This window comes from Hyla sarda, chromosome 4 (assembly GCF_029499605.1).
Source record: "Hyla sarda isolate aHylSar1 chromosome 4, aHylSar1.hap1, whole genome shotgun sequence".
Taxonomy (NCBI): Eukaryota; Metazoa; Chordata; class Amphibia; order Anura; family Hylidae; genus Hyla; species Hyla sarda.
Genome location: NC_079192.1, coordinates 197,040,718 through 197,053,302, shown reverse-complemented (window position 1 = coordinate 197,053,302; position 12,585 = coordinate 197,040,718). Strand labels below are relative to the sequence as shown.

At 40.1% G+C, this 12,585-nt stretch overlaps 1 protein-coding gene across 2 annotated transcripts in view; it reads right to left on the bottom strand.

The window, feature by feature from the left end:
- Positions 1–2,791: 2,791 nt before the first annotated feature.
- NET1 (neuroepithelial cell transforming 1) overlaps positions 2,792–12,585 on the bottom strand; it is a 49,182-nt gene continuing 39,388 nt past the window's right edge. For both annotated transcript variants that reach the window (XM_056573194.1, XM_056573195.1), the window contains 8 exons: positions 11,727–11,834; positions 7,087–7,254; positions 6,695–6,854; positions 6,523–6,599; positions 6,153–6,410; positions 5,275–5,445; positions 4,169–4,355; positions 2,792–3,639 (listed from right to left, as the gene is read on the bottom strand). In XM_056573194.1, the coding sequence (XP_056429169.1) occupies positions 3,254–3,639; positions 4,169–4,355; positions 5,275–5,445; positions 6,153–6,410; positions 6,523–6,599; positions 6,695–6,854; positions 7,087–7,254; positions 11,727–11,834 (1,515 nt within the window). In that variant the 3' untranslated portion in view covers positions 2,792–3,253. The remainder of the gene's footprint in view (positions 3,640–4,168; positions 4,356–5,274; positions 5,446–6,152; positions 6,411–6,522; positions 6,600–6,694; positions 6,855–7,086; positions 7,255–11,726; positions 11,835–12,585) is intronic.

Genomic DNA, 12,585 nt, shown 5'->3' with positions numbered 1-12,585 from the left:
TTTTGTCACCTTTCGGGTGTGTCCGCATCTGCTATTGGGAATGTCCCCTATTCGGAGGGTGAAAATACATTAAGTCTTATGGGACTCTGCCGGGGAATTAAAAACTGCCCCCTATTGGGAGGTGTCCGTGAAGGGAGATTTTACTGTATATATTCTAGTCTCATTTTCTTGGATTAATCTACATCAAATTGCTCCATGCTTGATGTAATGCCTGCTCTTGCATTGTATCTTCATTTTTGTCTGTTTCCTACAAAGTCACAATAAAATAATTGAAACGAAATTTACATCACATTAAAGGATGCCGCAATTTTATCTAAGCACCTTAAGAAATGAGCGGCCACAGCCCTCCTGGAATGCTCTCATTACTAGAAGCCTGAGGCCCCGTATTCTTCTATTCAGATAGCCAATGTTCTTAAAGAATGCCAAGATCCTAGAGTGCTGAATGTCTCAGATCCTTACATTTAGAGTCTGCTGTCTTGTGTGCAGTGATTTGGCGTATACTTCAATACGTAAACCTTATTTTACATACATTTAACAACAGCCTAAACACCTCTTTAAATATCCCACAATAAGGTTGTTCTTTGTAAAGTGCCATTAGGGGACATATATAAGTACTCTACAGAAAATACAGTATGACTGCAGGTTGTTTAAAAAAAAAAAAAAAAAAAACCTGTCCAGAAGGGTATGACTGCAGGTGTTCTACATTCCCCAAAAAGTAGTAGTATGAGACTAATATATACATCCTAGTCTATTACTATGATTGAAAAGCTAAATTGCAATGTTTATTGATGCGTAAAAGGAAAAGTGCAAAGTCTAGCCCTGACAAAATAAATACTGGCTACTATGGAAAAAGTACGAGCATCACAGGTTGCTATGTATAGGGCTGCATAGCCACAAATCAGACCCCTGCCCACCATTAGACAGGAACAACACTGCTGGACCATGAATAACGTTTTCTTATACATGACATGGATGGTCGGTTGCACTGCTCATCTGGTGAAGAGATGGCCCCAGGAAGCACTATGAGGAGAAAGAAAGCCACTGTGATGCTCGGGACAGTGTTCTGCTTGGAAACCTTGCATGTTTGGCAATTATGTGGATATTACGTGAACATGTACCACATATCTTAACACTTTTGTATACTTCATGACAACAGAATTTGATGATGGCAGTGGCCTCTTTCAGCAGATAAAGCACCAGGCATAAACATTTGTTAGGAAGAGTTTATTCCCCTTTGCTGTAAAAGCTGCAGACTGCATAACATCCACCAAATCTCAATCTGAATAAGCCTCCATGGGAAAATTCAAGTCCAATCCATGACTGCCCCACCTTGCAATTTCCTGGGATTAAAGTATCTGCTGCTGATGTCTTGGTGTCAGGTAACAAGACACCTTGAGAGGTCTTGCCGAGTCCATGCCTTGACAGATCAGGAGTGTTTTGGCAGCATAAGGGGCATACCCAATATAAAGCAGGTATACGAAAGAAACACAGGGTGCGCTCCCCTGGGTGGAATGCAGGAATAGTGCAGATATTTGATCAAAACGCACTCACCTGGTGGTATTGTGCGAATAAAGGCATAACACTCCAAGCATTTGAATCTCAGTCCTAAGCGGCGGCTTCCTGCATCCCAGCGCACAACAAGAGATACAGGAATTCCAAGAAATGGGAGATCAATAGTGCTGCCACCAGACTTCCACTTGATAGGTATGTAGTAAAGCTTTATTGCACATAAAAGGATCCACGCCAGCGTGGATCCTTTTATGTGCAATAGAGCTTTACTACATACCTATCAGGCGGAAGTCTGGTGGCAGCACAATTGATCTCCCATTTCTTGGAATTCTTGTATGTCCAATATAAGGCATGGGATTTTAAGGTTCTGAATGATCAGTGTGTGTTACATCTGTTTTCCTATACTTTACATAGATGACAACTAGAAGATGAGGGATTTCATTTTATTGTACTTGAAGATGTATTGCTGTACAGACACATTTACATAAAACCATGCACTTCATTTATGTACAGTGACTGAATACCCAACAATGCATTAGTGTCTTCCCCAAGATACAGTATTTACAGTATATGAAGGTTACAGCACAGTAAATAACACGGCAGTGAATTTCTGTACAATGCTGATTGACTTTCTGCAATCAAAATGGAAAAATAAACTTTTATTGTAACTGTCACAACTTCACATTACATTGTATTAGTTCTTTACAATGCACCTACAATTAATATGGTAAACCTTTACCATGTCATAATCAACTATATTAGTCAATATCTGCTTCTCTTCACAACATACCTCCTGACCTTCTACGACGTACGGAAATCCAACCTCTCTCATGCAATCGCCATATGCATGGCCCATCAAGTCTAAAGCCTCTCGCCTCGGCACAATATACATTACTCTGTAGAGCCTACATCTCCTAAATCCTTCACTAGTGTCTACTTTTCTTACAAATGTCTACTTTCAAAAAAAAACACCTTTTAAAAAGGCGATAAATATATAAAAAAAAACAAAAAACTTGACAGTAATTTTTAGGTCAACTGCTGTGTTTGCAAGGAAAAAAATGCATCCGTGGGAAGTCCATGGGTGGTCTTTAAAATCTTCAAAACTACAATAAAATGGTCTTAAGAAAAACCCTCTACACTACATAAAAAATTAAATACTTATCACAAAAACACAAATGCAGGAATGTACAGTAAACAAAAAAGGAAAACAATTCCAGTAGGTAACATGGAAAACCTGCTAAAACAGAGTCTTTTCCGGATTTGCTGAAACAAGTTTTAGATGTAAAAACAACAATGTTTTGGGTATTTCTGACATTCTGAAGAAAAAAAATAAAAAATTACTGGCTCAGATTACAGTCAAGACCTTGCTGTTGGAGAACTCCAAGGTGAGCAAAACACCCAATATGGCTGTGGTAACTGGACCACATTACGCTTGGATTACCTCAAAATTACAGGCAAGAAGTAGTTGTAATGCCCTACACTCAGAAAAAGAAACTGTTTCAAAACAGTCATTGTCGGGATGATAACAATAAATTATTTGATTCTGATTATTATTCTTCTCTCTTGGGAATGGGAAGAAGACTCTACTTTAACAGTGTTAACTGAATACCAGTAGCTGCCACTGAAAGGGAACATGGGGTAACATACAGTAGGATCCATGAAATAATCCCAGTATACTCACATTTAAAAGATAACAATGTACATATCTATAAAACACAAGTCCAGCCAAAAGGCAATTTGCAATTTAGACCAAGGTTTCTTTCCGCTTCATGCTTTGCTGTGACTTCCGACTGCCGCTCAGTGTTCTTTTAATTTTCCCAGCCTTAGAATCCTCTGGGGAGTCTGCAATAGAACAGTCAGCATTGGCTTCAAGGTCCATTTCTACAATGCCAGAAATGGTGGACAATCGCCTCTGTGCTTTGGAGTTTGGCACTGGGGGGTGATTTTCTTCACATTCCTCACTGAGGTCCGGCAGCTCCTTTAATTCAGTGGGTGATGCATGCTGGTATGGGGCAACTGCTGTTCTAATACAGTTCAGCCACTGCTGTTTATGAAAGACGTCATTGGCTTGGAGTGTGTGACTCTGGCCTAGGCAGGCTTCTTGGAACCGAACTCTGAAGATGTTTTTAGCTAAAAAGGTAAAACACAAAAACAGTTAGACTCTAAATATCAGGCAAACACACATTCTGCTCATCGCTTTAAGGAATTAGTTTAGAGCCCAATATAATTATGACTGTTAGTTTCTGATGTTGACAATTTCAAGATGTGAGAGCTCCACTAATAAAGTCGAGCTTGCCCAATTGTTATAATAAACATATAAAAGGATTTTCTGATCTGTTAAATACTGAGGATGAACTTTCACTATTGAAGTACTATAAAAAGTTTCCACCACAACCAACACCTTTGCCCAGATTTAATCAATTTGTCTGAAACCAAAAAGGTCAGGCTTAATCTATATAACCAATCACAGCTCAGCTTTCATATGTTAATCCTGCTAAAGTGAAAGCTGAGCTATGATTGAATGTAATGGGCAAACAGACTGTTTTGGTTTCAGGCAAACTGATAGATCTGAGCTTTTAGGTGTATATTGGCGGTAGTACTTCAAAGATCTTAGGTACATTTTACAGATTTGTAAAAATTCCAAAGCAAGTGAACATACCTTTGTCTGAATTGCTGAATGCCCCTCTAAAGGAGCCTCCCATTCTTACATCGCCATCCTGAAGATCCTCCAAAACCAAGTCTTGTACAGGAATTGGCTGCCTGTAAACCTGGTAAGAAAGACGCTCATTCCGTGTAACTGGGCGTGTTAAAACCAGAATGTCTTGAAAAAGGAACAGGTACAGTTTCTGCAAAATAACAAAATGCCTGGTTAGATTCTTCTATAAATATCACAAATCATTTCCTTCATTGCAGACAAAGTACAGATCATCAAGAGATATACTGTAGAGCATTACTCTGAAGAGGTTTGCTACTATCTTATGGTCAAGCAAAACGCTTTAATACAAATTGGTCATTGCAACATAAGATACTCCCTTAAAGGGGGTACTCCGCTGCTCAGCATTTGGAACAAACTGTTCAGAACGCTGGAGCCAGCCCTGGGAGCTAGTGATGTCACAGCCCCGCCCCCTCAATGCAAGTCTATGTTAGATGTTAGTTAGTCAGTACACGTTACATTAGAGATTATGAAAAGGGATGATTTCAACCAAGATGACTGTTTGTTAGGCGATCCTGAACAATGATTTACGATGACCAATGACAGATCATAATTTGGGAAGTTAGTCAGTTTTAAAATTCACGATCAGTAACAGTCCACAATCTTCTCAAAAACGTTCCCACAGTGATTTGCCCTTGGCCCAGGGTTACTGAAAATGAATGACCAGTCTTAAAGACTATACCAGTCAATTTGGACCAAAACAAGTATGGCTGTAAGTAATCGTGCACCAGATGACTGCTCAACTATCAACCTTCTTCTGTCTCATGTGCATGGCCACCTTAAATTAAATTAAACCACTTCCCACCCTATAGTAATAATGTATTATCAATGCTAAAACTGCAGCCCCAGTTATCTAGCTGTGACAACATGTGTGACATGACAGCAGGAAATGTACTGAATTTACATATGTAAAACACGTGAATATGTGACCTCAATGTTTACTCTTTATTCTTTGCCTTCATGCCACACAAGATCATTTAAGACAGTATCTATCAGCAGCACATACTCTGGCCACCCCCTTATTTCATTACCAAGTAAACTCTGAAACTTACATGGCCATTTTTATTCTTTAACTCTCCATGACACAGTAGAGACTTGCTTGTTTCTATCCTCAGGTCTTTTTGTTTCTCGTCGAGGTACTCCAGCTTATCAATGTAATACTGGCATTCAGATTCACCCTTTTTCAGGTTAATGTCCGAAAGAACACCTTGGATTAAGCAAAGCTGTAGAGATAGACAAAAAAAAAATAATTTAACACTTTGAACAGTGTGACATACATTAATTTACTTTCCAAGTGTTTCTTATTTAAAATCTGATGTATGGAGGTCACGAATATCAAGCAGTTAACATTAAAGGGGTACTCCAGTGGAAAATCATGTTTATTTTTTTTAATCAACTGGAGCCAGAAAGTTGAACAGATTTGTAAATGACTTCTATTAAAAGTTCTTAACCCTTCCAGTACTTTAATGCTTTTCTTTTGAGATTTCCTTTTCTGTCCAACCACAGTGCTCTCTGCTGACACCTCTGTCCATTTTAGGAACTGTCCACATCAACATATGTTTGCTATGGGGATTTTCTCCTGCTCTGGACAGTTCCTGACATGGACAGAGGTGTCAGCAGAAAGCACTGTGGTCGTCACAGAAAATAAATCAAAAAAGAAAAAGAATTTCCTCTGTAGTATACACCCGCTAATATGTACTGGATGGATTAAGCTTTTTTTTTTTAATAGAAGTAATTTACAAATCTGTTAACTTTCTGGCATCAGTCGATTTAAAAAAAATAAAAATAAAATTTCCACCAGAGTACCCCTTTAAGCTCTAGTGACACCTTTTAGGGACTGCCATGCAACTAGTTCCATAGACTGTGTTTTATAGATCAACCATAGACAGTTTCATAGATCAACCTTTAGGAGTGTTGCTATGCAACTTACCGCTTCCTCTAAACCCTTCACATCGGAATGGTCTTTGGGAGTGTGACGTAAAATTTCTTTGATAAGCAGGGGGTATTTGACCAGACGGCTTCTTGGAATATCGAGGAAACTCCATAGGTCCAACTTGCGACTGAAGGGGGACTCTAGGCATCTCTGTAGAAAATCTTGGACTCTACGATCCAACTTCTTCTGATCCAAAAGTGCTTTTGCTGCCAACTGATTGCTGCAGTAACCTTTATATGCATTGAGTCGTGGCAACTATAGAAAAAATAAAAAGAATTATCTATATATTTTTTTTCCTTAGTAAAAAGATGACAAAAAAACAAAGCATACACAGTGACTCTAGGATTAAAGACAATTAAGAACCTACCCAGTTTACAAGAATTTGACCAATCTGTCCAACTGTTCCATCCGACCTTGTCGCTTCTCCAAGTTTGGTTAGAAGTTCTAGAATGAGATAAATATATATATTTAAAAATCTAATAATAAATCCTGGCCAAGGGATGTATAATAAGTCCTGCTATATGTAGCTTCCAATATACCTTCATGCAGAGGGATGTAGGCATCCAGATCTCCAAATATTTGTGCTAGCTCCTCCTCAGACATAATGGATAGCTTAAGCATTGGGTCATGGTAGGCCTTCCTTGCCAACTTGAGGTCTTCAATAAGGTCTTGTTCTCCTCTGGTCATTTCAAATATAGCCTGAAAAGAAGACAGAAAAGGTGTAAATAAGGGGATTGTAGTCATAATTTACTTTCTGAGCCCCTCTTCTGCACATTATTAATTTGCACTTCCAGTGCCAAATATTTATCAAGCCGTTTTGCAAAACTAACATTTAATGCTAAAAAGTAGTCCTGGAATATTCCAAAGGATATGCAGTTCTTTCCAGTCTATAACGTTGCTCTCCATATTACAGTCTTAATACATTATGTACCTCTTGCCGCTTAATTTCTTTGGTGCTCAGCATTTCCTTCATATTGACATCTAACATCTCAGACCACAGGACACTGTTTCTTCGTTTTGGAGGAGTAGGTGCAGCCATCTTGCTACATGATTTGTGTGTACTGCCTGGAGACTTGTTTTCCGCTCGCATTGTGAATGACTATAATGAAGAAAACATAGATGCCAGTCAGTATGTGCATAATTCAAGCAAAAAACAAACAAGGATTTCAAGACATTATTTCATGATCATAGAATGTCAACTCATGCACATAGTAACATAGTTCATAAGGTTGAAAAAAGACCAGAGTCCATCAAGTTCAACCCATAACCCTAATGAGTCCCTGCTAAATTGATCCAGAGGAAGGCAAAAAACCCTCATACTAGAGGTAAAAATTCCTTCCCGACTTCAAATATGGCAGTCAGAATAAATCCCTGTATCAACGTTCTGACCCTAAATATCTAGTATACATAACCAGCAATGTTCTTACTCTCCAAAAAATGCATCCAGACCCCTTTTAAATTCTTTTACAGAGTTCCCCATGACCACCTCATCCAGGAGAGAATTCCACAGTCTCACTGCTCTTACAGTAAAGAACTCCCGTCTGTGCTGGTGTTGAAACCTTCTTTCCTCTAGACGTAGAGGATGCCCCCTTGTTATAGATACAGTCCTGGATATAAATAGATCATGGGAGAGATCTCTGTATGGTCCCCTGATACATTTATACATAGTTATTAGGTCACCCCTAAGCCTTCTTTTTTCTAAACTAAATAACCCTAATTCTGATAATCTTTCTGGGTACTGTAGTCCTCCCATTCCCCGTATTACTCTGGTTGCCCATCTTTGAACCCTCTCCAGCTCCACTATATCTTTCTTGTACACTGGTGCCCAGTACTGTACACAGTATTCCATGTGTGGTCTGACTAGTGATTTGTACAGCGGTAGAATTATTTCCTTGTCGTGGGCATCTATGCCCCTATTGATGCACCCCATGATTTTATTTGCCTTGGCAGCAGCTGCCCACACTGGCCACTACAGCTACATTTACTGTTAACTAAGACTCACAAGTCCTTTTCCACATCAGTCGTCCCAAGTGTTCTCCCATTTAATACATAATCCCTGCCTTGATTTTTCTTCTCCATGTGCATTACCCTACATTTATCAGTGTTGAACCTCATCTGCCACTTCTCAGCCCAAACCTCCAACCTATCCAGATCCATTTGTAACAGTGCACTGTCCTCTATTGTGTTTACCGCTTTACAGAGTTTAGTATCATCTGCAAAGATTGCTACTTTACTATTCAACCCCTCTACAAGGTCATTAATTAATATATTAAATAGAGGACCCAAGACGGACCCCTGTGGTACCACACTAGTAACAGTCACCCAATCAGAATAAGTACCATTAATAACCACCCGCTGTTTCCTATCACTGAGCCAGTTACTTACCCACTTACACACATTCTCCCCCAGCCCAATCCTTCTCATTTTATGCACCAATCTTTTATGTGGCACTATCAAATGCTTTGGAAAAATCACAAATATACAGTGATTCCCCCTGGTCCAGTCTGGAGCTCACCTCCTCATAAAAGTTGATCAGGTTAGTTTGACAGGACAGATCCCTCATAAAGCCATAAAGTCATACATTTATTTTTATCAAGAAATTCCAAAATAGCATCTCTTAGTTTAACCTCCGTTGTATGTAAATTGTTTGAGGTTTTTCTAACAGGCCTATATAATTCCCAGGGTTACCTTTAGACCCCCTTTTTAAATATTGGCACCACATTTGCCATGCGCCAGTCCTAGGGAACAGTCCCTGAATATTAAAAAATAGAGGTCTGTCTATTACATTACTTAATTCCTTTAGAACTTGGGGGTGAATGCCATCTGGACCTGGTGATTTGTCTATTTTGATTTTTTGTAGCAGACACTGTGCTTCTTCCTGGGTTAGACAGGTGACCTGTACTGGGGAGTTTACCTTCTCACACTGTATTTCACCTGGCGTTTCATTTTCCTCGGTGAATCAGTGGAGAAGAATTTGTTTAATATATTTGCTTTTTCCTGATCCCAGTTTATAATTTCTTTATAATTTTTGAACACTTTCATTTTTAACGTTTTTGCTATTTATATAGTTAAAGAACACTTTGGGGTTTGTTTTACTCTCTTTGCAGCTTTTATCTGTTTTTTTACATTTTTCTCTATAGCCTTTGAATGCTTCTTCACCGCTGTCCTGTTTTAGTGGTTTAAATGCTTTATTTTTGTCATTTATTGCTCCCTTCACATTTGTATTCATCCATATTGGTTTTCTTTTTCTTCTTCTTACCATTTCATTCCCATAAGGTATATACATCTTACAGTGAGAATTTAAGATATTTTTAAAAGTCTCCCATTTAGTGTCAGTATTCTTGTTTCTGAGGACATTATCCCATTTTATATTGTTAAGAGAGATTCCCTTATTGAAGAACAAGTAATCATGTGTTTTATTATGATCACTATTTACTAGGTGTCCTACCTGCACATTATTTACTCTGTCAGGTCTGTTGGTTAATATTAAGTCTCGTAGGGCACCCCCCCTCTGGTCGGGTCCTGCACCATTTGGGACATATAATTGTCTTTAGCTATAGTCAGAAACCCGTTTCCTTTAGGAGATTCACAGGTTTTAGTCTCCCAGTTTATATCAGGATAGTTAAAGTCCCCCATTATTATCACCTCGTTCTGATTTGCTGCCTTGTTTATTTGCCTCAGTAATTGATCTTCTGCCTCTTCCATTATGTTTGGTGGCTTATAGCAAACCCCTATCAGAATTTTTTTATTTTTAGCTCCATAAATATCTACCCATAATGCCTCCACATTATCATTCCCCTCCCATATATCCTCCCGCAGTGCAGCCTTCAGACTCAATTTCACATAAAGACAAACTCCTCCCCTTTTCCGTTTTGGCCAATCCTTCCTGAATAGACTATAACCCTGTATGTTGAACGCCCAGTCACAGGTATCATCCAACCAAGTTCTCTGTTATACCCACTATGTCATAAATCTCCTCAGACATCAACCACTCCAGTTCATCTGTTTTATTGGTCAGACTTCTGGCATTAGTCAACATGCAATTCAAAAGGTGTATGTTTTTTCTTCCTTTGTAGCCTATCCCTATTAACTATTCTAACCCCTCCCTCCGCTCCACCCCAGGTACATTATTAACTCCCCCCTCTCTTTCTACACTATCTTCCCCCGCTACGTTGTAGGTTCCCCCCCCCCCCCAGTCCCTAGTTTAAACAATCCTCCACCCTTCTAGCCATCTTCTCCCCAAGCCCAGCTGGACCCTCCCCATTGAGGTGCAGCCCGTCCCTACGGTAGAGCCGGTTTTCAACAGCGAAATCGTCCCAGTTCGGCCCATGAACCCAAACCCTTCCTTCCTACAACAGCTTCAGAGCCACTTGTTTACCTCCCTAATCTCCTGCTGCCTTTCTGGTGTGGCCCATGGTACAGGTAATATTTCAGAGTATATTTTCATATTTAAAGGACACTCCAACTACCTCTTACTTTATCATTGGTGCCAATATGTACCATGACTGCTGGGTCCTCTCCAGCCCCACCCAGCAACCTGTCAACAAGATCCGCCATGTGCCGAACTCAAGCGCAAGGAAGACAACACACTGTTCGGTGATCCCGGTCTTTGTGACAGATTGCCCTGTCTGTCCCCCTAATAGGCATCCCCCCACTACCAGTACCTGTCTGGCCTGCCCTGCACTCCTCCTTCCTGGAGCAAGCCCCCCCCCCCCCCCCCCCCCCCGGCGGTCAGAGGCAGTGTCTTGCTGCAGTACGGGTAGCTCTGAAATGGCATCCCCCCCCCCCCCATTTGCCAACTGGGCAAGCTTGTTTGGTGTGCCAGATCAGGACTAGCCTCCCTAACACTTTTCCCTCTACCCCGTTTTCTAACTGTAACCCAGCTAGCTGCCTGACTGTCCTGCACCTCCGTCCCACTATCCTCCCCACTTGTCAATGTGTCTCAGTGTTGCCAGTTGCTCCTCTAGTTCCAGGATCTGGGCTTCCAAATGAGCAATTAACACTCATCTCACACAACAATATGCACCCTCAAACTGCTGTTTAAGGATTGCATACATTAAGCAAGATGCACAATGGACTGCCTTTTCCAACATGGAGGCCATACTAGATTTGGGGATTGCAAAAATCAAACTAAAAAAAAAAAAATAATCTAATATTTCAATTAAACTTCCTGAATTTACAGTCCCTTTATTTTAAGTCCTTCTCACTTTTATACTTACACTCACTTGTATACTTCACACTCTGGTATACAGACACACAATCACTAGCTCAGACAATCGCTTTGTATACTTTCTTTTATAGTTACCAGACATTGCATTTACTTCCAGGCAGTGCATTGGCTGATACGGTCACCTGATCCCTGAAATGTAGGGTGAATGCACCCTCAGTGAAAACTTACCAATGAAAACATTGGGGCAAAGCTTATTGTATCCATGTTAAATATAGGGCACTAGGTGCATAATTTGCAACTAATAATACATTGCTGTGCTATGTACTAGTGATTCATAAACAAAAAAACTAACTGATGACTTCATGGTGCTTACATGTAGACATGCCAGAATATTAATTTACCTGGATGGTTTGCCCAAAGCGTCGGACTGCGCCATTTCGCACTGGAGATATCAAATTTGCAAGTGATGTTACGCGTGCTAAAGGCCGTACCCTCTTGGTGCTCGGCTCCTGAAAACGCAAAGAAACACATACGTTAAAGTTATCCTGAAGCATTCGATTTTGAATCCTCGCAGCTACGTGAAAGCTATCAAATCACAAGCAAGCATTCTTCAACACAAAGCAAATATGAAATGCTAACAGCATGTAATAGAACTCAGACAATACAGGCTTAAGTAGCCTGGCTTGTCTGCACGCAAACTGCATTAGACAGAAAAACAAATGTAATCCAAGTAAACGTTCAAAGGGCAAGCTCTCCACAAAGAAATATACCTAGTGGCACTTTATACAGATGAATATTTACCAGGGACTGAGCAGATTTCAAAAGACTGGACACCAAAAGGTCAAGGCAAATGTAGTGCTAGAAAGTTACCAGCTGAAAACATTGCCGTGCTACATGAAGGTGACATTTATTTGGATACGGGCCAAAATTAATGACGCCGACTAACTATAGAGGGATCAAGTTCATGACGCATTAACCTAAATAGCATTGAACTCAAACTAGCTCAATAAACCTTCCTATTTACATATTTGCCATTTTAATACCATACTACAATATATACTAAATAGCTGGTCCTTTTACACAGTACACAAGTAGATCCAGCAGAAAAGCTTTATATGAGAACAGTGCCCAGAATACGTGCAGCAAGGGGTGGGAACGCTAATAGTCCAGCTTCCTGACGGCCTCACAGTAGAACACCGTTTCCAAACCAGGGTGCCTCCAGCTGTTGCAAAACTACAACTCCCAGCATGCCTGGACAGC